At 51.4% G+C, this 20,933-nt stretch overlaps 1 protein-coding gene and 1 long non-coding RNA gene across 2 annotated transcripts in view; one reads left to right on the top strand and one right to left on the bottom strand.

Annotated features, from left to right (window-relative positions):
* The window catches only part of CNGB1 (cyclic nucleotide gated channel subunit beta 1), a 68,713-nt gene that overhangs the window by 32,731 nt on the left and 15,049 nt on the right, over positions 1-20,933 (top strand). Inside the window, 11 exon segments of the mRNA NM_181019.2 lie at positions 807-969; positions 4,533-4,640; positions 6,722-6,879; positions 7,964-8,119; positions 9,448-9,656; positions 10,666-10,716; positions 10,975-11,061; positions 11,472-11,536; positions 12,367-12,489; positions 17,830-17,971; positions 18,756-18,915. Coding sequence (NP_851362.1) covers positions 807-969; positions 4,533-4,640; positions 6,722-6,879; positions 7,964-8,119; positions 9,448-9,656; positions 10,666-10,716; positions 10,975-11,061; positions 11,472-11,536; positions 12,367-12,489; positions 17,830-17,971; positions 18,756-18,915 — 1,422 coding nt within the window.
* Positions 6,156-9,535, bottom strand: LOC132342814 (uncharacterized). The gene is made up of 2 exons (XR_009491333.1): positions 9,450-9,535; positions 6,156-7,557 (listed from the first exon to the last, which is right to left on the bottom strand). It is a non-coding gene; the product is annotated as an uncharacterized lncRNA (long non-coding RNA).

Here is a 20,933-nt window from a genome sequence, read left to right as displayed (position 1 = left end):
GTGCAAATGAACCTGTCTCAAAACAGAAAGAGACACAGATTTCTGGCTGCCACTGGGGAGGGAGATAGGGGAGGGAAGGACTGGCAGTGCGGGATTGGATATAAAATATTATATATAGGGTGGATAAACAAGAAGGTCCTGCAGTATAGCACAGGGAACTAGATTCAACATCCTGTGATAAACCATAATGGAAAAGAATGTGAAAAGAAAGAATATATGTGTATAACTGAGTCACTTTGGTGTACAGCAGAGATTGGCACAACATTGTAAATCAACTATGCTTTAATAAAAAATTAAAAAAAAGAGGTCTTGTACCCCCATGTCTGCTGCCCCCACGGGCCTGGGAAAGCCTCATCATTCCTACCTTGGGATGGGGAAACTGAGGCCCTGGGAGAGGAAGCAGCTGAGCCAGACTGCACCAGGCCAGACCCTAGGACTCAGCGCCCCCCAGGCAGGCTCCCCAAGCCCTTTCTCAGCGCTGCCACCGCAACCCCCACCCCAGGGCCTTGCTGCTTCTCCAGGCCCAGGGAAACCAGGCTGGGCTCCAGGCTGTGTCCGGGAGCTCCTGTGACGTCATGGCTGCTCCCGTGGCTCCTGGGTCAATGGCCGCCAGGGGCATGGCCCTCAGAGGGCCCTGGACACCGCATCGTTGTGCCCCCTGCATGGAGCTCTCCTGTGGGCCCTGTGTGGAGGCAAGGCTGCCACAGGCCCCTCCAGACACACACACTCTGGCTTCCCCGTAGAACACAGCAAGGCTCCGGGGACCTGGCTCCTCTCTGACGCTGTGTCCTCCTTCCCCTCCCCAGTACCTGCCACAGAAGAGCACCCCGAACTGCAGGTGGAAGACGCTGATGCTGACAGTCGCCCCCTCATCGCGGAGGAGAACCCACCCTCTCCCGTGCAGCTGCCCCTGTCTCCTGCCAAATCCGACACCCTTGCAGTCCCAGGATCAGCCACAGGGAGCCTCAGGTCACCGTCTATGCTTCTCTTGGGTGTTTCGTAGCACTGTGCCATGTGTGCATTTGGTAGAAGAGGACACTGGGGCCAGAGAGGGGAAGAAACTGGCCCAAGGTCACTCAGTGAGGTGCCGTCAGCATTGGGACCATGGGCCCACCCCTTTCCAGGTCTCCTAATTCCTGGTTTCAGGCTCCAGAAAGAGATCTCTGAGGAAGCCCTGTCCAGAATACCCTTGAGTGTATGGTTTGAAGAGGGTAATAGATGTGACAGGGAATTATTGTTAACAATTACAATGGGAATACCAAAGAACTCTAGATACAATAACCATCCCTCATCCCACCACGCTAGGTTAGGTTGTGGTTTTATTTTTCTGCCCTCTCTTCCATACCTTATTTGTGGGCCCAGGCTTCTGAGTGGTTTTAATTGAAGGTAGGATTGGATCACATCTCATCTGAGACCACATCGTATTTATTGAGCCCCTTTCCATACTGCTAGACTGTCACTATGATGCTGTGTTGACATCTTCCAGCTCCACATGTCAGAACAGACCTAACAATCCTTGCCTGTTAAATACTGAACACAAAGGTGCTATGGATATCTCTTTGGTCCTCTGCCTTCTGTCCTTGGGCTCCTTTCTCGAAAGTGAAATTCCTGCTCAGGGTTGCACACACTGTTGTGCTTCTTGAGATAAGTTAGTTGCTGCATGGTTAGAGGTGGTTTTGGACAACCTGAGCCAGGTAGCTGAGAGCGTTCCTGTATAGAGCTATAGGCAGGCTGTGAGGTGCAGTACTGTGCTTTGTGAGTGGTTATTAAAGAAGAGCCACCAGTGCCTTCCCTTTGCTGGCTGGATTGAGAGATGGTTCTTTTTTCTTGATTAATTCTTGCTCTCATCCATGAGCTCTTGAGTAATTTCTCAGCTGAAGTCAGGCGCCTGCTGGGATAGAAATGGCTGGATGTCGTCAACAGAGGTTCCCAAATTTTAATGTGGAGAAGAGAGGCATAATCTCACCTGGTCTCAGAACACAGCTCACAGACACATCAGTCCTTATGGCTAATTCACTGAATCATATACAGAGTACAGATAGCAGAAGACAAGGCACTACCATGACTGTGGACATCTGGTCTACCTCCCTCTATTCCCTTTATTAGGGTGGAGAAACTGTACAGGTTGGATTAAAGATGGATACTGGGGAGCAGCGATGAGGGGACTAGGGTCACATGGGGCTAGAATCCAAGCTCCTACCTTTTGCTTATGAGCTAGGTCTGTGAGGCTCCTCTGGTTATCATTCATTTGCAAACATTTTTTGAACATCTTTATGTGCCAGCCTCTGCTCTAGGTGCTGTAGACACATCAGGGAAAAGCCTGTCCTAATAGAGCTGATATTCTAGTGCGACAGAGATGGTGAACAAGTAATCACACAAGACTCCTCCAGGGAGTTGCTAAGCAGAACATGACTGTGAGAAACTGGAGAAGCCTCAGCCTGAGCTTGCCCCCAAGAAGGAATTCTGACGCCTGACATGAGAGACCAATGGGGCTGTCTGTGGTCAGGGATGGAATGAACACAGGGCAATTGATGGGAGCAGAGAAGCCACCCAAACAGAGGGGTAGAGGGGGGCATGTGGGCAAGGCCCTTCTCACAGCGCAGAGCTGTGGTTTGGAGTGAATCCCAGGTCACCACTTACCAGATGTGAGGCTTAAAGCAAGTCATTTGATCTTCCTAGGCCTTCATCTCTCCGTGATAAGATGGGGATGAAACATTCCCTGTACCTTAGGCATGTGAAAATTCAACAAACTCCTGTAAGTGAAGTGCTTAGCACAGGGCCAAGCACTGGGCAGTGCTGGGGGAACAGAGCTTCTGACTTACTTCCACTTTCTGGACTCTCTCCAGATCCTCGGAAGGCACTGGGATGAGGGCAGGAGGGCTGAGTTTAAGTCCTAGTTGTGAGATTTCTGCCCCAGTCTTCTTGTGTGCAGGCATCCTTTTTTTCAGTATTTATATATTTATTTGGCTACCAGTCAGTTCAGTTGCTCAGTCGTGTCCAACTCTTTGCAGCCCCATGGACTGCAGCAGGCCAGGCTTCCCTGTCCATCACCAACTCCCGGAGCTTGCTCAACCTCATGTCCATTGAGTCAGTGATGCCATCCAACCATCTCATCTGCTGTTGTCCCCTTTTCCTCCCACCTTCAATCTTTCCCAGCATCAGGGTCTTTTCCCTGATGGCTATTGGACTATGCCAGGTCTTAGTTGTGGCATGTGGGATATAGCGCCCTGACCAGGGGTCAAGCCCGGGTCCCCTGCATTGGGAGTGCAGAGTTTTAGCCACTGGACCACCAGGGAAGTGCCCTGCAGGCCTCCTTTTAATTAGTGTGTAAAAGAGGCGAACCCATGAGTCTTGCCATTTTAGTTGAGTTGACAGAAGATAGTAGGGTCGTTCCAGAGCTTCTGGAATAAAGCAAATGCTGCACATCCCTCTGACTGTATCCCTCTAGAAGCCCTAATGGTGGAATCCTGAGTCACGGTGGTGGGGGATGGTAGAAGTACCACATGTGTTCAGATCTAGACACCATCAGCCAAGACACCAGTGGTTCCAAAATCAACACTGGTGGACTTGGACTGAATGGTGGGGACGCAGGATAGTTTAGTCTTCATCCTTCAGATAGGGAATAGGGAGCTTCAGGAGGGGATGGGGCTTGTCCCAGGTCACACCACGTGTAGGAGACCAGACTCCATGGCCTGTGGGTGTCAGTTTTTCCAATCAGGGGCACATCTGTTAAGGGAGGGAATCTGAGCTTCTAGGAGAGTTAACAGGATGGAATGGGAGCCCCCACACCTTATTGGAGGCTGGAAGGGTGGTGTGGTGGAGAAAGAGGTGGGGGTGGGCTGGGGAGCTCTGTGCCGCCAGACTGGGAGGTGGGGGGAGAAGGATGTTTAAAATGAGACCTGACTGAGTGATAAGCACCTCATTGAGCTGGTTAGATTTAGTCCCATTTTGGGCTTCCCTGGTAGCTCAGCTGGTAAAGAATACATCTGCAATGAGGGAGACCTGGGTTTGATCCCTGGGTCGGGAAGATCCCCTGGAGGAGGGCATGGCAACCCACTTTCATATTCTTGCTGGAGAATCCCCGTGGACAGAGGTGCCTGGCGGGCTACAGTAGTCCATGGGGTCACAAAGAGGCGGACATGACTGAGCAACTAAGCACAGCATACACAGTCCCATTTTACAGAGGGGAAAGCTGAGGCAGCTCAGAGAGTTTAAGTTAACTTGCCAAGGTCACACGTTGGGAAGAAGCAGGGCTGGGGAGCAAACTTGGGTTTGCCTGATGCTGAGTCAGTGCTGTTACTTTTACGTGAGGCCGCTGAATGAATGCAGAGACTAAGGTCCAGAGGCCAGCTGTGTCCCCTCTTCTCCCTTTTTGTTTCCCTGCAGGCAAGCGAGGACCCTCGGGCAGCACCATCCTCTGCCCCCACCTCCCACCCAGGATTTGCTCTGGGTGATCTGCAGGGCCCCAAGTTGGCTCCCCGCTTGTGGCTCCTGCCTCCCTGAAGTCCCTTTCCATGTCTGTGTTCTTGCAGGAAGAGGCTGCCTTCCCAAGATGATGAGGCTGAAGAGCTCAAGATGCTGTCACCGGCTGCATCCCCCGTGGTTGCCTGGTCGGACCCCACCAGCCCACAGGGCACTGAGTAAGTGGGGGCCGCCTCTGGGGTCTCATGGAGTCAGAAGTCTGGGTGGGGATGGGCAAGCAAAGGGAGGTGAGCTGGGGAGAGCATGGATGTTTTTAGAACACTCTGCCTGAAGGTAGACTGTGCCAGTGGTTTCCAAGCAGTAAGGGAGGGCTGGGTCCCCTGCCCTGGCTGCTTCTGGCTGGCCCAGCAGTTGTGCAAAATCTGGTCTGCAGAATGGGCCGGGGCTCTGGGCCTCCTGTGTCCCGAGCCACAGAGAGTGGACCTGGGGAAGCCAAGTGTTTATAAGCTCCTCAGGTGATTCCAATGCAGCTGGTCCATGGAACAAAGTTTAAAGGCCACTCTGAGGGCATCAGGGCCTGTGTCTCTGATATCTGCCTGTCTCAAGGGCTGGGCCAGTGGGAAGTGTTTTCCTGAAGGGTCTACGTAGGCTAGTGATAACGAATCCCCCAGCCCTGGGCTCTGGCCTGGGCGTCTCACCTCCTCCCCAGCCATACTCCTGGAGTGACCTCAGGAAACCACGGCCTTTCCTTCCAGTCTTTTTTTTTCTGCCTGTAATTTTACGGAGTTTATGCTTAGCAGTATTGCGGAAAGTTCAGAAAAGCCAGAGAAGCAGGAAAAAACCCCAAACCTCACGTATCATCCAGTGATTGTTTTTAGTGTACAGTGGGAGTCTCATCTTATGCAATAGGATCAGGGCGGGGTTAGGGTTCATATCAGAAGATAAGGCAGAAATCCTGTAGAATAATAAAAATTCCCTTGGGAGAAAAGCTCTTAAGGTGGTCAGCATGGAGCCCTAGGTATTCCCTCAGTAGGTTAAGATGCTATAGCAAATAGACCTCAGTGTTTCAGCGCATAAGGAACAAGATGGCTCATGTCAGTCATGCCATCAGGTGCGTGTTTCAGGTCAGTGGCAGACTCTGCTCTCTGCAGTCATTTAAGGACCCAGCCAGCAGTGGCTCTGCCATCTTTCTGCGGCTTTCAAGATCTCACTGGTCAGACTGGAAAGGGAGAGTGCCAGGCCGCTCTCCATAAGGAGGCCTGCAGTTGCACAAGGCTTGTGCGCAGAAGAGAGCTGACATGGCCACACGTGGGCAACAGGGTCCCTGGCTGGGTGGCGACTGCTTCCCAAAGTGGGTGAGCAGTTTCTGTCTCCTCCACTCCTGGTACCGTCTCTCATTATGACCCCACACTGCTTGTCTCCAGCTCAGCTGAGCACATGAAGAGTAGCTGGCTTGAGTTTCAGTGCCTCAGTGTATGAAAAAAACAATAGATCTGTAAACACCAGTATCATCCTCAGCTCAGCGAGAGGATCACAGGCCACTCAGCAAAGAACAGGGAACTAGGCTGATTCACACAGCCACCCATCTCAACTCACCCAGAGCTCTGGACCCAGGCTGAGGGGACTGTCAGGCAGACTCTCATTCATTCTGTCTGTCTATGTCTGTCTCTCTTGATGCAAGTTCATACATTTTAAATTCCTATAAATTAAAAGGATTTGTAATGTATCTGTAATGTTTTTTAAAATTTTAATTGAATTAAACTAATTAATTAATTTATTTTGCCCATGCTGCATGGCTTGTGGGATCTTAGTTCCCTGACCAGGGATCAAACCCATGACCTTGGCAATGAGAGCTCAGAGTCCTAACCTCAGGACTGCCAGGGAATTTCCTGCACTGTTTTTAAAATCAGCTATTTCCTAAACCTCAAAAAGTAGCCGCTGTCCCCTCTCTGATCAGTCCTGTATGTCATGTGAACCCCAAACTGAGTCTAACGGCCCTGAACTGAGTTCCAAGAGTTGCCCCCTAAATTACAAGTGGAATCCAGAGTTTTTCAGAATTTCCCATCTGAATCAGAGCCTGCATGGTACATTTCCTAAAAAGCTGGGTATCCCGGTGCAATTCCCAGGCTGAATTTCCTCCCAGGAGATATTAAGGTGGGTTTGATGTTTTGATGTCCAGAGGGAGACTGGGGCAGGATTGACCCCCTCCAGCCAGGTGGGATACAGATTCTGCCCTTGCCTGGGGGCGCAGGGGTCCCTCCCCACACAGTCCGCTCAGCTCTGGGTGCTGTTTCCACAGTGACCAGGACCGTGCAACCTCGACAGCCAGCCAGAACAGTGCCATCATCAATGACCGGCTCCAGGAGCTGGTGAAGCTCTTCAAGGAGCGGACGGAGAAGGTGAAGGAGAAGCTCATCGACCCTGACGTCACCTCCGATGAGGAGAGCCCCAAGCCCTGTGAGTCCAGAGCTGGTGATGGTCCACTGGACCCAGGGTGTGGTGGGGCCCCTGGAGCCCTCTTTCAACTCATAGGGAGCGTAACCCCAAGAAAATGGTGGGGGTGCTTGAGAGAAGCGCAGATCTCCACTCTCTGGAATTCGAGATCCTTTGTATACAGTTTTAGCTACGTGTCCAGGGGTGGAAAGAAGGTCAGAGTTCTGGCTGATGATCCAGTTGTACTTAGCTCTGTCTCCCAGAGGGCAAGTTCCCTGGTTGACCTTCTGCCCCTTTCCTGCTTGCAGGCAGGTAGGTGGTCCACCCTGGGGCGTATGTCACGGTCTAACACTCAGATGGTATCCATAACCCACTCTGGAACCACACAGTCTTCGTTTTCAAAGGCCTTGGTTACAATATTTATGTGGAAGTTTTCTTCTTTCAGAGTACCAGGAGGAAATAAGAACCACGCTCTCTTGCCAGGGAGGTTTTCTAGGTTTTTCCAAAGGAGGCTTGTGTCTTCGAACTCAAAGTACCGACAATGAACCTAGCAGAGCCTGACTTCATAATCCTAAAGCTAGAAACATAGCCATATTGAACCTTTGAGAGCCAATCTCTAGTTCACCAACAAACATCTCCACAGATGCAGAGGGAGGCTGTGATCCCATTCAGTGTCTTGTTTTAGAGACGAAGATTCCTGTGCTGAAAAACATAGGGCAATGTTTTCCTGATTCCTGGGGGTGGGAGTTCTGGGTACCAATGTCCCCCCACCTCCAGAGAGAACCAGGGTGTCCAAACAAGCATTGACACACAAGCAGACATGCAACTGAACACCCAACTTTCCCAGAAACACCTCATTTTAGGCAGCTCCTGAGCAGTGGTCCCCTATTGGTAGTAGGTAAGCGTTTCAGAGCAGGTGCTCAGGCTGCCATTTAAGAGGATATGTGGGGTTTGCTGCAGGAGAACACGCAGAGCTTGTGGCTGGTTGTGGAGAGCTGTCAGGGTCCCCTCAGCTCCAGCTCCAGCATCTGCAGTCGGGTGCCTTGTCTTTGCATCCTCAGCCTGAGCCCCGGGGCTAGGTCAGAGGGTCACCAGTGTCATCCCACAGCCCCAGCCAAAAAAGCCCCAGAGCCGGCCCCAGAAGTGAAGCCAGCTGAAGCGGGGCAGGTGGAAGAGGAACACTACTGTGAGATGCTCTGCTGCAAGTTCAAACGCCGCCCCTGGAAGAAGTACCAGTTTCCCCAGAGCATCGACCCGCTGACCAGTGAGTCCTGGGACGGCAGTGGGCGTGGCCACACGTCATGGAAGGGGGCGGGGCGGGGCGGGGACAGAGAGGGGCCCAAACAAACTGAAGTCCCTGGACTAGGAAGGAGGACTAGGGCACCCGTCTTAACAGGCAAGGAAACTAAGGCACAGAGGAGTTAACTGGCCTAAAGACGCAACTAGTCAGCGGCAGACTCAGAACTCCTGACTCTTGGCCAAGTCTTTTTTCTACTCTGCCCTTACTGGCTGCTTTCCCAGATCTGCTGCTCTGAGCAGAGGAGGGGAAAAATTCTTCCAACATCTCAAGTGAAGTGCCTCTCACTTGCCCTTTAGCTCACTTTATATTCTTCAGGAATAACAAACCTTCATATGTGCACAGCACTTTACAAAGGGTTTCCCTGCCTTTTCTTTTCTTTTTTAAATCTGACTTCTGTGACTTCTCTGAGGAGGACAGAGCAGGGACCAGAGAGGGACTTTCCCAGGGTCATACAAGAAGTCACTGAGGGGCAGGACTCCAACCCTGGTGTCCACGGGTCCTTTAAAATGCCCAGGTTGGGGGGAATTCCCTTTCAGTCCTATGGTTAGGAGCCTGCACATTCACTGCAGGGGGCACTAGTTCGATCCCTGTTCAGGGAACTAAGATCCCACAAACTGCTGGATGTGGCCGAAAAATAAAAGTAAATAAATAAATAATAAAATGCCCACGTGACCTACAGTATCCATCCTTCCATACACCTGTCCATGTATCCATCTGTCCATCTTCTATGCATTGTTCACTATTGTGTATTTAGGAAAGCAGGAAATACATTTTTGGCAAAAATTCAACCAGAGTGGATCAAAAGTGTTTTCTGTTAGCTGTCTATGAACTGATAATGACCTCACATCCCCTACTGAAAGTATTCCGTTTGTTAGGGCCTAGCTGTGATTTATTTTTATATCAAAGATTGTTTTTTATGCTCCCCCCCGACCAGGCTTCCCTGGTGGCTCAGTCTGTAAAGAAACCGCCTGCAATGCAGGAGACCCAGGTTCGATCCTTGGTTTGGGAAGGTCCCCTGGAGAAGGGAATGGCAACCTACTCCAGTATTCTTGTCTGGAGAATCCCATGGACAGAGGAGCCTGGTAGCCTATAGTAGTCCACGAGGTCGTAAAGAGTTGGACACGACTGAATGATTAACACTTTGACTTTCCCTCAAGAAGGGCCACATTAAGAGCTGGTAAGAAAGTCAGATTGATAAGTGGAAATAAGAAAGCCCCATCCCAATCACACAGCGAGATGAGGGGCCCTTCTCCGGCTGAGGTTCTAGCACCTTCCCTCCCCCACCCCTGCAGACCTGATGTACATCTTGTGGCTGTTCTTCGTGGTGCTGGCCTGGAACTGGAACTGCTGGCTGATTCCCGTGCGCTGGGCCTTCCCCTATCAGACGCCAGACAACATCCACCTCTGGCTGCTGATGGATTACCTGTGTGACCTCATCTACCTCCTGGACATCACCGTGTTCCAGATGCGCCTGCAGTTTGTCAGAGGCGGGGACATCATTGTGAGTCACAGCCGGGTCAGGGGGTGGCTGGGGGCAGACCCTGCCGCCAGAGACCCTGATGCTGGGATGGACAAGAAGCTAAATGAACAGGGAAATCTCAGGACATCCACTCGTGCCTATTCAACAGCATGGTTGTTTGTTTCACATATCTTTGATACATTCAAATTACACACATCTTCATGTGTGGGTAAAATGGTCCCTGGACCACCTGATAGAGTTGAAGTAGTCCAGAGAATGGTCTTTAGAGTAGGCAGACGTGGTTCAAATCTTGGCTGTATGAGAACTAACTGTGTCACCTCTCAGAGCCTCAGTTTTCTCATCTTTAAAATGGGGATAGTAATTGTTCTCACCTCTTACCATTGCTGTGAGGCTCCATGGAGGTGATGTATGCAGAGTGCTCAGCACAGGTAACTGCTGACAATCGACATTTCCTGAGTTGGGGGCGCACAGTTCCTGCAAAAAGCACACTCCTCAGACCAGGTGAGGAGTCCATGTTCTGGTGCACTTTCTGGGGAGGAAACCAAAATCCTGACTGGGATGTGGCAAACTCCCCATCTCCCTATGTAGGTCATTTTTCAAAATTCCATGCAGGTGGAGCTGGGTCTCCTCTGTGTGCAAAGTTGAAGTTGAGCTGCTAAAATAATTCACAGGAAGAATTCCCTGGGCAATCTCCTTCCTGGTCTGATCAGAGCAGTGAATAAGGTTGCAAATGATCCAGGTGAGGCTAATGTACTCAGAGAGTAAGGTCAGTGTCCCTGCTTTCCATCTAAGAAGCTGGAATCAAGCTGAGTGACCTTGGATGACACACCCCCACTCCATCTTGGGGAGCTCGATCTCCCCATCTGTAGGCTTTCACCAGGCTTCACTGGTCCATTCAATGGCTCTGCACCCATGGGGCTGTTACTTGGATAGGAAGGTCGAGGTTGGGTGGGAATTTGCATCACTGCTCTGATGGGGTCAGGGGGAAGCTCTCAGGCCATTTCACAGTCATTATTCCATTTTATTCCAGACGGACAAAAAGGAGATGCGCAACAATTACGTGAAATCTCAGCGCTTTAAGGTGTGTGCCAGGGGTCTCAGGAGGCTGTGTCTCTGGGGGCCTGGGTGTTTTGAGGCCAGTGTGATGTGGCTTCCCCCACAGGACCAGCACAGGCTGGAGCTTGTTGGTAGGATACCTGCTGCCGTAGTTTTAGCCCCTCCATGGGCATCCTGACCTCGCCTCTCCATTGAAGGTGGAGAACCCCACCACTCACCCCATCCCACAACCCTGGGAGTTACACGCTGTTTTATACACTGTGGTGTCCTGCTGGCATTTCAGATGGACATGCTCTGCCTCTTGCCCTTGGACTTACTCTACTTGAAATTCGGTGTGAATCCCCTCCTGCGCTTGCCCCGCTGTTTGAAGGTAAGACGAGTGGACTTCCCCATCCAAGGCCTCCAGCTCCTCTGGTGCTCTGTACTGGCACCAACATCTTGATGCCTGGTCTAAGCAGCACTGGTGAGGCATCAGGAAAGGGTGGCTGCAAGGAATGATGGGAAATTCCTTACGATTGTTAGTGCTTCTTAGCTGTGCTGTGTGTTAGATATTGTTCTGGAGGCTTTACAAGTGCTTCCTCCTCAATTCCATGAGGTGAGGGTTATTAGTACTAGCAACAACTTAGGGTGACATAGGAGTCCAGCCACACATTCAGATCCATCCTGGCTCCCCCTCCCACTGGGGGGCTGCAGAGAGAACCCTCGGTCCTGGAAGCTGTGGGGAGTGGGTGGGGAGGGGAGGGCAGTGGGCCACCCCTGATGCCTTGCTCTTCCTCCCAGTATATGGCCTTCTTTGAGTTTAACAACCGCCTGGAATCCATCCTCAGCAAAGCCTACGTTTACAGGTGAGACCCCCGACACGTGCACACACATGTCCCAGGATATTTGCAGCAAGAACAGAGCAAGACATTCTCTACCCCATCCCTTCCCCTTTTAGCATCCCCTGGCTCCCAGGCCCCCTAGCCACTACCACCCGCCGGAAGCCAGGCCTCTTCCTCATCCTTTTTTGAAGGGATGTTTGTTTTTTAAAGATCCAGGAATGTCCCGTTTCCCCCAATTGTGAGGAGGGCACATTCAGGCTGACGTGTGTGGCTCCCCTGCACATCCAGGGAGCTGGGCCTCGATTTGGTTTCAGCTCAGGAAACTGACCCCCAAACACTCAAACATGGGTGGTGGGCTGTAGGGACACAGTGGGCCATCTTGCAGATGCCCAGGCTTGGAATACAGGACAAGCCAGGCCACGCTGGGGGACAGGGCTCCTCTTGATATCTCTCAGGGGCAGCGCTTCTCTGCATGCATGTCCTTTCTTTGCCCCCCGCCCCCACCCCACGCATTCCCTCCTCAGCTTCTCCACTTCCCCAGAATTGTCTGCACATGTAGCTCTGTGCCAATTCTGGGACCCAGTCTTGACAACTTTCTGTTGGAGCATCACCATTCCTAGCCAGCAAAGTCTCAGCAGAGCAGCCAGTAGGCCCTGTAATATAGCCACCGGTTCCCATGGGCCAAGTGTCTGTTGCACCAGGCAGCTGGGCAGGGCCTTGCGGCTCTGATACGGGGATCTCTGAGGGTGCTGGGGAGGGTGAGGACTAGCTTCTTCCCTGCAGTCCCCACCCCTGGGCTGAGATATAATTGCCACCTTTTTGACTGCTGCGTTCATGCCTTCCTTCTTCTGCAGGGTTATCAGGACCACAGCCTACCTGCTCTACAGCTTACATCTGAACTCATGTCTCTATTACTGGGCATCGGCCTATGAGGGCCTCGGCTCCACTCACTGGGTTTATGATGGCGTGGGAAACAGGTGAGCCGCAGTCTTCCTCCTGTGTCTTAATAATTCAAAGCACCAAGACTCCTAGAGAGGAGTCCCGCTGCCGCCATGTTGCCGGGTCACCTCGTTCCCAAGGAATCAGTGCCAGGCCGCAGTGGGCACTTGGTCAGCTGTGGCGACAGAGGCAGAGGAAGAGTTCAGGCCCAGGGGGCTGCGAGTCCCCTCAGGCAGGCCCTGCCTCACCCTGGGCTGTGCCCACAAGTGATGCAAAATGCTCTCCATCCAGCTTGTCAACACTTTGACCTCCTCCTCACACTTGCTTCTAGCTTGAGCTAGAGCAGGTGGTCACTTGCATCCAAGGTGGTTTCTTTTTTTTTTTTTTTAAGGTTTGTTTATTTGCTTTTGGTAGTGCTGGGTCTTCGTTGCTGCACACGGGCTTTCCCTGGTTGCGGTGAGTTGGGGGCTACTTTCTAGTCGCAGTGAGCAGGCCTCTCATTGTGGTGGCTTCTCTCGTTTCAGAGCACAGGCTCTAGGCATGCGGGCTTAGTTACTCTGTAGCATGTGGGACTTTCCTGGTTCAGGGATCAAACCTGGGTCCCCTGCATTGGCAGGCAGATTTTTGACCACTGGACCAGCAGGGAGGTCCCAAGGTAGCTTCTTTAGAGTGGCTGTTGGTCCAGAATGTCCCCTTCTCGGGCCAAATGCCTCAGTACTTGGCCACAGTGACCCTTCACCTTCTGAGATGGGCCTGTGGCCTGAGGGGAGCTCACCGGGAGAGTCTGAGGGTCCAGGGCAGCCCAGCATGCAGGAGGGGGAACCTGACATCCGCTGTGGGGTGCTGTGTGTCGGGGGTGGGATCAGGGCCCAACCCCCTGACACCACCACTGACCCTGCTCCTGTTTCCCTTAGCTGAACCCACCTACATCCCTGGTCCAGAGACCATGACTAGACCATTCATTCACTCACTCACTTGTTCATTCATTCATCCCCTCACAAGGGGGCAGAGAGAGGACTCACAGGCCTTCTGTGCAAAGGGAAGAACAGAAGCTATTCATTAAATCTTGCTCTGTGACTTTGGGTAAGGCCGTTACCCTTTCTGAGACTCAGTTTTCTCATCTATAAAATGGGGGTGGGATCACACAGATTTCTCATGAGAAATAAATAAATTAACGTGTGTAACACATCCAGCCCATGCGTGGACAGGAGTCAGTGACCCCACTTCCTAGCTGTGGTCACTCTTAAGGGGAAGCCAGCACACCAGGAACCTAACCTAGGGTCACAAACCCCCCTTGAAATCGGAACTGAATTTTGGGAGCATGCTGACTTCTGAGGAGAAGCTTCCTAACTGTCCTCAAATTCTCAGAGGGGTTCGTATCCCACCTGGCTAAGAAACCATTTCCCAGGGCGGGGCCTGGCACCCATCACAGGCAGGCCTGCATGGATGGCAGGCAGAGTGCGGAAGACAGCGCTAGCCCTCTGGGGCTTCCCTGTGCCGTGGAGAGGCACACTTTCTGGCAGCATCACCCTTTTCCAAATAAAACCCTACAGTGAAACCCAAGATATGCAAAAGCACAACTAGTGAAGGAGAATTCCTCTAAAAATCCAATATCATTCATAATAATAACTTTCAAAATAGTGAGCATTTCTTGAATGCCTGCTATAGGCCGGGGGGCCTAAGGACCTAAGCTCCTATATATTTGGTTTCTTCATCCTGCTTTGCGTTGGCCAGGTCTGGGGCAGTATGCAGAGGTCTCCACAGGTCTAGTCACATGGAATATTCAAGAGACCCCTAAGATGTGCCATCCATGCCAGTAGCTGGCTTCTCTAGTCAGGAAGGGCTTCTAGTCAGGGAAAGCCAGAGCTATATGGATCACTCATCTTCATTCTGCTGGTGGCCCAGCAGCACCCGGCACCCAGGCAGTGCCCAACTCAGTCCCCCTAAAGGGGACTTGATTTTCTTAACGCTCAAGAAAATTAGAGATACCAAGGGAATATTTCATGCAAAGATGGACACAATAAAGGACAGAAATGGTATGGACCTAACAGAAGCACAAGATATTAAGAAGAGGTGGCAAGAATACACAGAAGAACTATACAAAAAAGATCTTCATGACCCACATAACCATGATAGTGTGATCATTCACCTGGAGCCAGACATCCTGGAATGCAAAGTCAAATGGGCCTTAGGAAGCATCGCTACAAACAAAGCTAGTGGAGGGGATGGAATTTCAGCTGAGCAATTTCAAATCCTAAAAGATGATGCTGCAAAAGTGCTGCACTCAATATGCCAGCAAATCTGGAAAACTCAACAGTGGCCACAGGACTGGAAAAAGTCAGTTTTCATTTCAAAGAAGGGCAGGGCCAAAGAATGTTCAAACTACTGCACAGTTGCACTCATCTCACATGCTAGCAAAGTAATGCTCAAAATTCTCCAAGCCAGGCTTCAACAGTATGTGAACCATACACTTCCAGATGTTCAAGCTGGATTTAGAAAAGGCAGAGGAACCAGAGATCAAATTGCCAACATCTGTTAGATCACAGAAAAGGCAAGAGAATTCCAGAAAAGCTTCTGCTTTATTGATTACGCCAAAGCCTTTGACTGTGTAGATCACAACAAACGGTGGAAAATTCTTCAAGACATGGGACTACCAGACCACCTGACATGCCTCCTGAGACACCTGTATGCAGGTCAAGAAGCAATAGTTAGAACCAGACATGGAACAACAGATTGGTTCCAAATTGAGAAAGGAGTACGTCAAGGCTGTATATTGTCACCCTGCCTATTTAACTTATATTCAGAGTACATCATGTGACATGCCAGGCTGGATGAAGCACAAGCTGGAATCAAGATTTCCAGGAGAAATATCAATAAACTCAGATATACAGATGACACCACCCTTATGGCAGAAAGCAAAGAAGAACTAAAGAGCCTCTTGATGAAAGTGAAAGAGGAGAGTTTAAAAGCTGGCTTAAAACTCAACATTCAAAAATCTAAGATCATGGCATCTGGTCCCATCACTTCATGGCAAATAGATGGGAAAACAATGGAAATAGTGACAGACTTTATTTTCTTGGGCTCCAAAATCACTGCAGATGGTGACTACAGCCATGAAATTAAGACGCTTGCTCCTTGGAAGAAAAACTATGACCAACCCAGACAGCATATTAAAAAGCAGAGACATTACTTTGCCAACAAAGGTCTGTCCAGTCAAAACTATGGATTTCCCAGTAGTCATGTATGGATGTGAGAGTTGGACTATAAAGAAAGCTGAGCACCAAAGAATTGATGCTTTTGAACTGTGGTGTTAGAGAAGGCTCTTGAGAGTCTCTTGGACTGCAAGGAGATTAAACCAGTCCATCCTAAGGGAAACCAGTCCTGAATATTCATTGGAAGGACTGATGCTGAAGCTGAAGCTCTAATACTTTGGCCACCTGATACAAAAAACAGACTCCTTGGAAAAGACCCTGATGCTGGGAAAGATTGAAGGCAGGAGAAGGGGAGGACAGAGGATGAGATGGTTGGATAGCATCACTGACTCAATGAACATGAGTTTGAGGAAGCTCCCAGAGTTGGTGATGGACAGGGAAGCCTGGCGTGCTGCAGTCCATGGGGTTGCAAAGTCCAACACGACTGACCGACAGAAGGGAATTGAACTGAAAGGCTGCTTAGCATGCCCCCTGGTGGCCAGAACTGGTATGACAGGGGATTGACAGGGCAGGCCTGGCCCGTGGGTCTGAGATTTTCTTGGACCAGGTGGTAATGAGGGCCTGGAAGGCCTAGGGAGAGCCCTGCCCTAGGTCTTGCAGAGGCCAAGACCCCCACTACCCAACTCCCTTCTCCACCCCTCCCCCAGTACTCATTGCACACTGACTTGCCTGCCTCCCCTAGATAGTGAACTTCCTGAGGGCACAGGCCAGTCTATTGTTCTCCACTGCCGGAACCAGTGACAGTGAAGGTGCTGGTAGCTGACACTTCCTGAGGGCCCACCATGGGCCAGGCGCTCTTTTCACCTCACATCATCCTCATGGTCTCCCTGTGAAGGACGGTCGATGGCCATGCCCCTTCCAGAAGAAGGACCCCGGGGCTTGACGAGATGGGTTACTTATGCAGCGAGAAAGTGTCAGGACTGGGTTTGAGCCCAGGCAGTCTGTGCCAGAGCCCATGATCTAACCACAATACTGCATAAATAGCTGGTGAGTGGAGCCCAGGGGGGGACCAGTTTGGGATCAATCTCAGACCAGATGATTGGCCAGTTGGATGATGTTCTCCATTTCCCGGCTAAGCAGGGACCCTGGCAGCATGGATGTATCAGGACACTGGGGACAGGGCAGGCTCTGGGCAGTTCCTATGCCCTGGTAGGATGACAGAAAGTACGGGAAAGCCTGCTGAGAATGCCCTGAGTTTAGGCCCTGCTGACCTCAACCTTGCTGACCCCTTGGAGGGCACAGTCTGAAGGTCTGAACATAAGCACCTTGGTAATTAAATCCGTTTAAATAGCTATAAAGGTTTTACTTCTGTATCGATTAAGTTATTGTAAAAGCTTAAGTTTATTTTTGTAGGACTTAATGGCTAGGAATTAGAACAGTGAGGCTGCTCTGTTGGAATAATGCAAACTTGTAATTATTAATAAACATGCAAACCTTTAAAACTCAAAATAGTGAGGGAGGGACTCTTGCTACTTTGTGTGATTACACAAGCTTGGGCATTTCCTATGCCTTGTACCACACAGCAGGACCCCATTGGCCACCTCCCTTCCTGATGGCTCATGCGCCTGTGTCAAGGGGTTACTGACGGTGGGTAACAGCTTAGAGAGAAGGTGACACCTGTTTTCCAGTCCCAGCCCTGGAACTTGCCAGCTGGTGACCATGGGTGTTCCCTTTCCCTTTGTGGCCCTCAGTTTCACTGTCTGGTTAGTGGACAGGAGAGGGGAGGGTCAGAAAAGGTGACCCTCGAGATATCTTCCAGTTTTAAGCTTGTTCTTGAACCTCATGATGGGAGAGCAAAGCAGAGACTGTGGACATTGAAAACATACGGAGGGAAACTGAAGGATCCCAGGCATCAGGAGCCGGAAAACCCTGGTTTATTCTCTTGCCAAGTATTCCAAGCAATCTCCGGAAGCCTCAGTTTCCACATCTGTAAATGGGGATGACAGCATGTCTCTACAGCGTCAGGGCAGAGTCATGACCAAACCACGCAGCACCTGCAGACATGCTCTGTACGCTGCAGAGGATGCTGCAGTTGGGAGAAGGATTTTTTTCCTTTTTTTTTTTTTTTGCACTCATGAGCTATAAAGCTTTATATTCAAGCCAGATTGCCTAGGATCCACAGGCTGAGTTCTGATGACTGAGGTCCCCTTCCTCTTCTCTCCCCAGTTACATTCGCTGTTACTACTGGGCTGTGAAGACCCTCATCACCATCGGCGGCCTGCCCGACCCCAGGACGCTCTTTGAAATTGTCTTCCAGGGTCTAAACTATTTCACGGGCGTCTTCGCTTTCTCCGTGATGATCGGACAGGTAGCTGGGCCACTAGTCTGTCCCGACCCACCTGCCTGCAGGGCCCCTCTCCCTCCCGCCGCTGCCAGGAACATCACCATCTGTGCCCCTTCCTTCCAGACCAAGCGCAGGAAAGAGCACTGGGCAGAGAGTCAGGAGCTTGGAGCTCTGGGACCTGTGAGGTGAAGGGGTGGTGATGGAGGCGTAGGTCCCGCTTCCTCACTGAAGGTTCTTCTTGTTTGAAATGTCAGTCTCTGGGGTATCTGGAGAGCTGGGGCCAGTGGCTTTCTGCAGAGGCTGAGAATTTGGGCTGTTCGCTTGGAGAGAAGCCCGTGGTGGATTCTAATGTGCTGGGCCCTGGCGTGAGGTTCACCTTGTAGCAGTGTATGAGGTGACACCAGGGGTGCTCAGTGTTGCCTTTGAGGGGCTCTGCCCCAAGGACCAGCGCACCTGGCTCACATTTCCTCGTGCGGGTGGTCAAAGTGGCCTCTGAGGGGTCACACTGGCACCAGAATCAGCCCAGCCCAGCAAGACCAGCCCTTCTTGAGTGGCCCCAGAGACCTAAGCCCACCTGAAGGGCCAGGAGCCTCGCTCCTCCACGTCTGCCCTGAAGGCAGAACATCCTGGGTCAGCGAAACCTCTTAAGTGTGGACATGGGTTTCCCCTCTCTCCTGATCTCCTAACAGCCCTGCAAGCGTGCACCTGGACGCCTGTGTTACATTAATGTGCCCACAACCCATGTCCCTGAAGCCCGGCCCCACCCTGACCCAGTGGCCGTCCTGACCACCACCCCCCTGGCCCCCAGATGAGAGACGTAGTGGGGGCCGCCACCGCGGGACAGACCTACTACCGCAGCTGCATGGACAGCACCGTGAAGTATATGAACTTCTACAAGATCCCCAGGTCCGTGCAGAACCGGGTCAAGACCTGGTACGAATACACCTGGCACTCCCAAGGCATGCTGGGTAAGACACGCCCCTCCTGGGCCCCGCCCTCCTGGGCCCCGCCCTCCTGGGCCCCGCCCTCCTGGGCCCCGCCCTCCTGGGCCCCGCCCTCCTGGGCCCCGCCCTCCTGGGCCCCGCCCTCCTGGGCCCCGCCCTCCTGGGCCCCGCCCTCCTGGGCCCCGCCCTCCTGGGCCCCGCCCTCCTGGGCCCCGCCCTCCTGGGCCCCGCCCTTGTCCTCTGTCCTTGGGGCCCTGAGCTTGGGGGCCTCTCGGGGCTGCAGCCCCAACATGTAAGTGAGAGATGCCTGGGGAGGCCTTGGGAGGTGCCCATTCAAAGTTGGACGTGCAGTTGGAACCAGGAAAGGAAGAAGTCTGTCTCTGTCTCTCTCACTTTTCTTGCTCTCCATATACAAGAAGTTGCTAAGTCGGGTCTGACTCTTTTGTGACCCCATGGACTGTAGCCTGCCAGGTTCCTCCATCCGTGGGATTTTTCAGGCAAGAATACTGGAGTGTGTTACCATTTCCTTCTACAGGGCATCTTTCTGACCCAGGGTTCGAACCCAGGTCTCCTGCATTGCAGGCAGATTCTTTACCACTGAGCCATCAGAGAAGCCTGTATACATCAGAGAAGCATGTATACATATACATCTATACATACAATATATATTTTATAAATTAAAAAAAATTTCTTTTCAGATCATTTTCCATTATAGTTTATTACAATAATTTTATAGTTGTTTGTCATGCTTTGCTTCTGAAATTGGCTAAAACAACACATGTTCATTCACTGTGGTTCAGCTTTCTTGTCAGCGATGAGGTATGCTCAGTAATTCTTGCAAAGTGGGAGAATCTTACCCATAAATTGTTTCCAAATGTAGTGAAGTTCTTACGGATTCTGAATGGAATCCTTAAGGAAATTTGACATGCTAATTATATGTTAATTGACCTTTTCCCCCGCTGTTTCCTTTTTATCTTTGTGCTAAGTTGCTTCAGTTGTGTTGGACTGTTTGTGAACTTATGGACTACAGCCCTCCAGGCTCCTCTGTCAGTGGGATTCTCCAGGCAAGGATACTGGAGTGGGTCGCCATGCCCTTCTCCAGGAGATCTTCTTGACCCAGGGATTGAACCTGCATCTTTTGTGTCTTCTGCATTGGCAGGGGAATTTCTTTACCACTAACACCACCCGAGTTAGTAATTTTGTTTTTGTGCTTCCCAGGTGGCCCTACTATTAAAGCATCTGTCTGTATGCTTTCCACTTACATTTACAGTATTCTTGCCTGTAAAATCCCATGGACAGAGGATCCTGGTGGGCTACAGTCCACAGGGTCACAGAGTCAGGTACAACTGAGCACACGTACACACATGCACACAGTTTTGTTTTCAGAGCCTAGGCATCATTTGGGAAGGCTCTCAAAAGCTTGTGGACCACTGGCACAGTGCCTTAGAGTCCCCCAAGGCCCTCAGCAAAATGAAAGGGCCCCCCTTCACCTCCATGGGGTTCTGTCTGGTCTCAGAGAAGCCGTACTTGAGCCCCACAGTCTCCTGAATGGGGGTTGTTGGCAAGTCTGTGGACAATGCACTTAATCATAGTAGTTTCCAAGGCATGTTCACTTCCACTGCCTCATTCCATCCCAGGGACAGCCTGTGAATTCAATACCATTGGCCCTTTTCACAGGGGCACATGTTAAGGACCAGAGAGGGCTCTGACCTGCCCAGGGTTGCACAGACCCAGCACTTGAGCCCTAAGCTAATGTACAGTGGGCAGAGCATGGGACTGGGGCCCCAGGGTGCATCTCTGTTTCCAGTTACCAACCTTCACTCTGCCAGACTCTCCACTGTGAGCATGGACGCCATGGTGGACAGACGTACTGCTCTCCCAGGATAGGTTCTAAAGTCACCGGGCCTGAGTGGGGCCCTGATTCCATCCCCAAGCTGTGTGGCTGTGGGCAAGTCACTGCCCTCCTGAGCTGTCCTTTCTTTGTCTGTGAGGTGAGTTTTAGTAGTGGGCACCTCTTGGGCTGCTGGGAGAAGATAATGAAA

The sequence above is a fragment of the Bos taurus genome, chromosome 18 (genome assembly GCF_002263795.3).
Source record: "Bos taurus isolate L1 Dominette 01449 registration number 42190680 breed Hereford chromosome 18, ARS-UCD2.0, whole genome shotgun sequence".
NCBI classification, from domain to species: Eukaryota; Metazoa; Chordata; class Mammalia; order Artiodactyla; family Bovidae; genus Bos; species Bos taurus.
The sequence above is the reverse complement of the archived record's forward strand: the minus strand, read 5'-3'. Positions and strand labels throughout refer to the sequence as shown.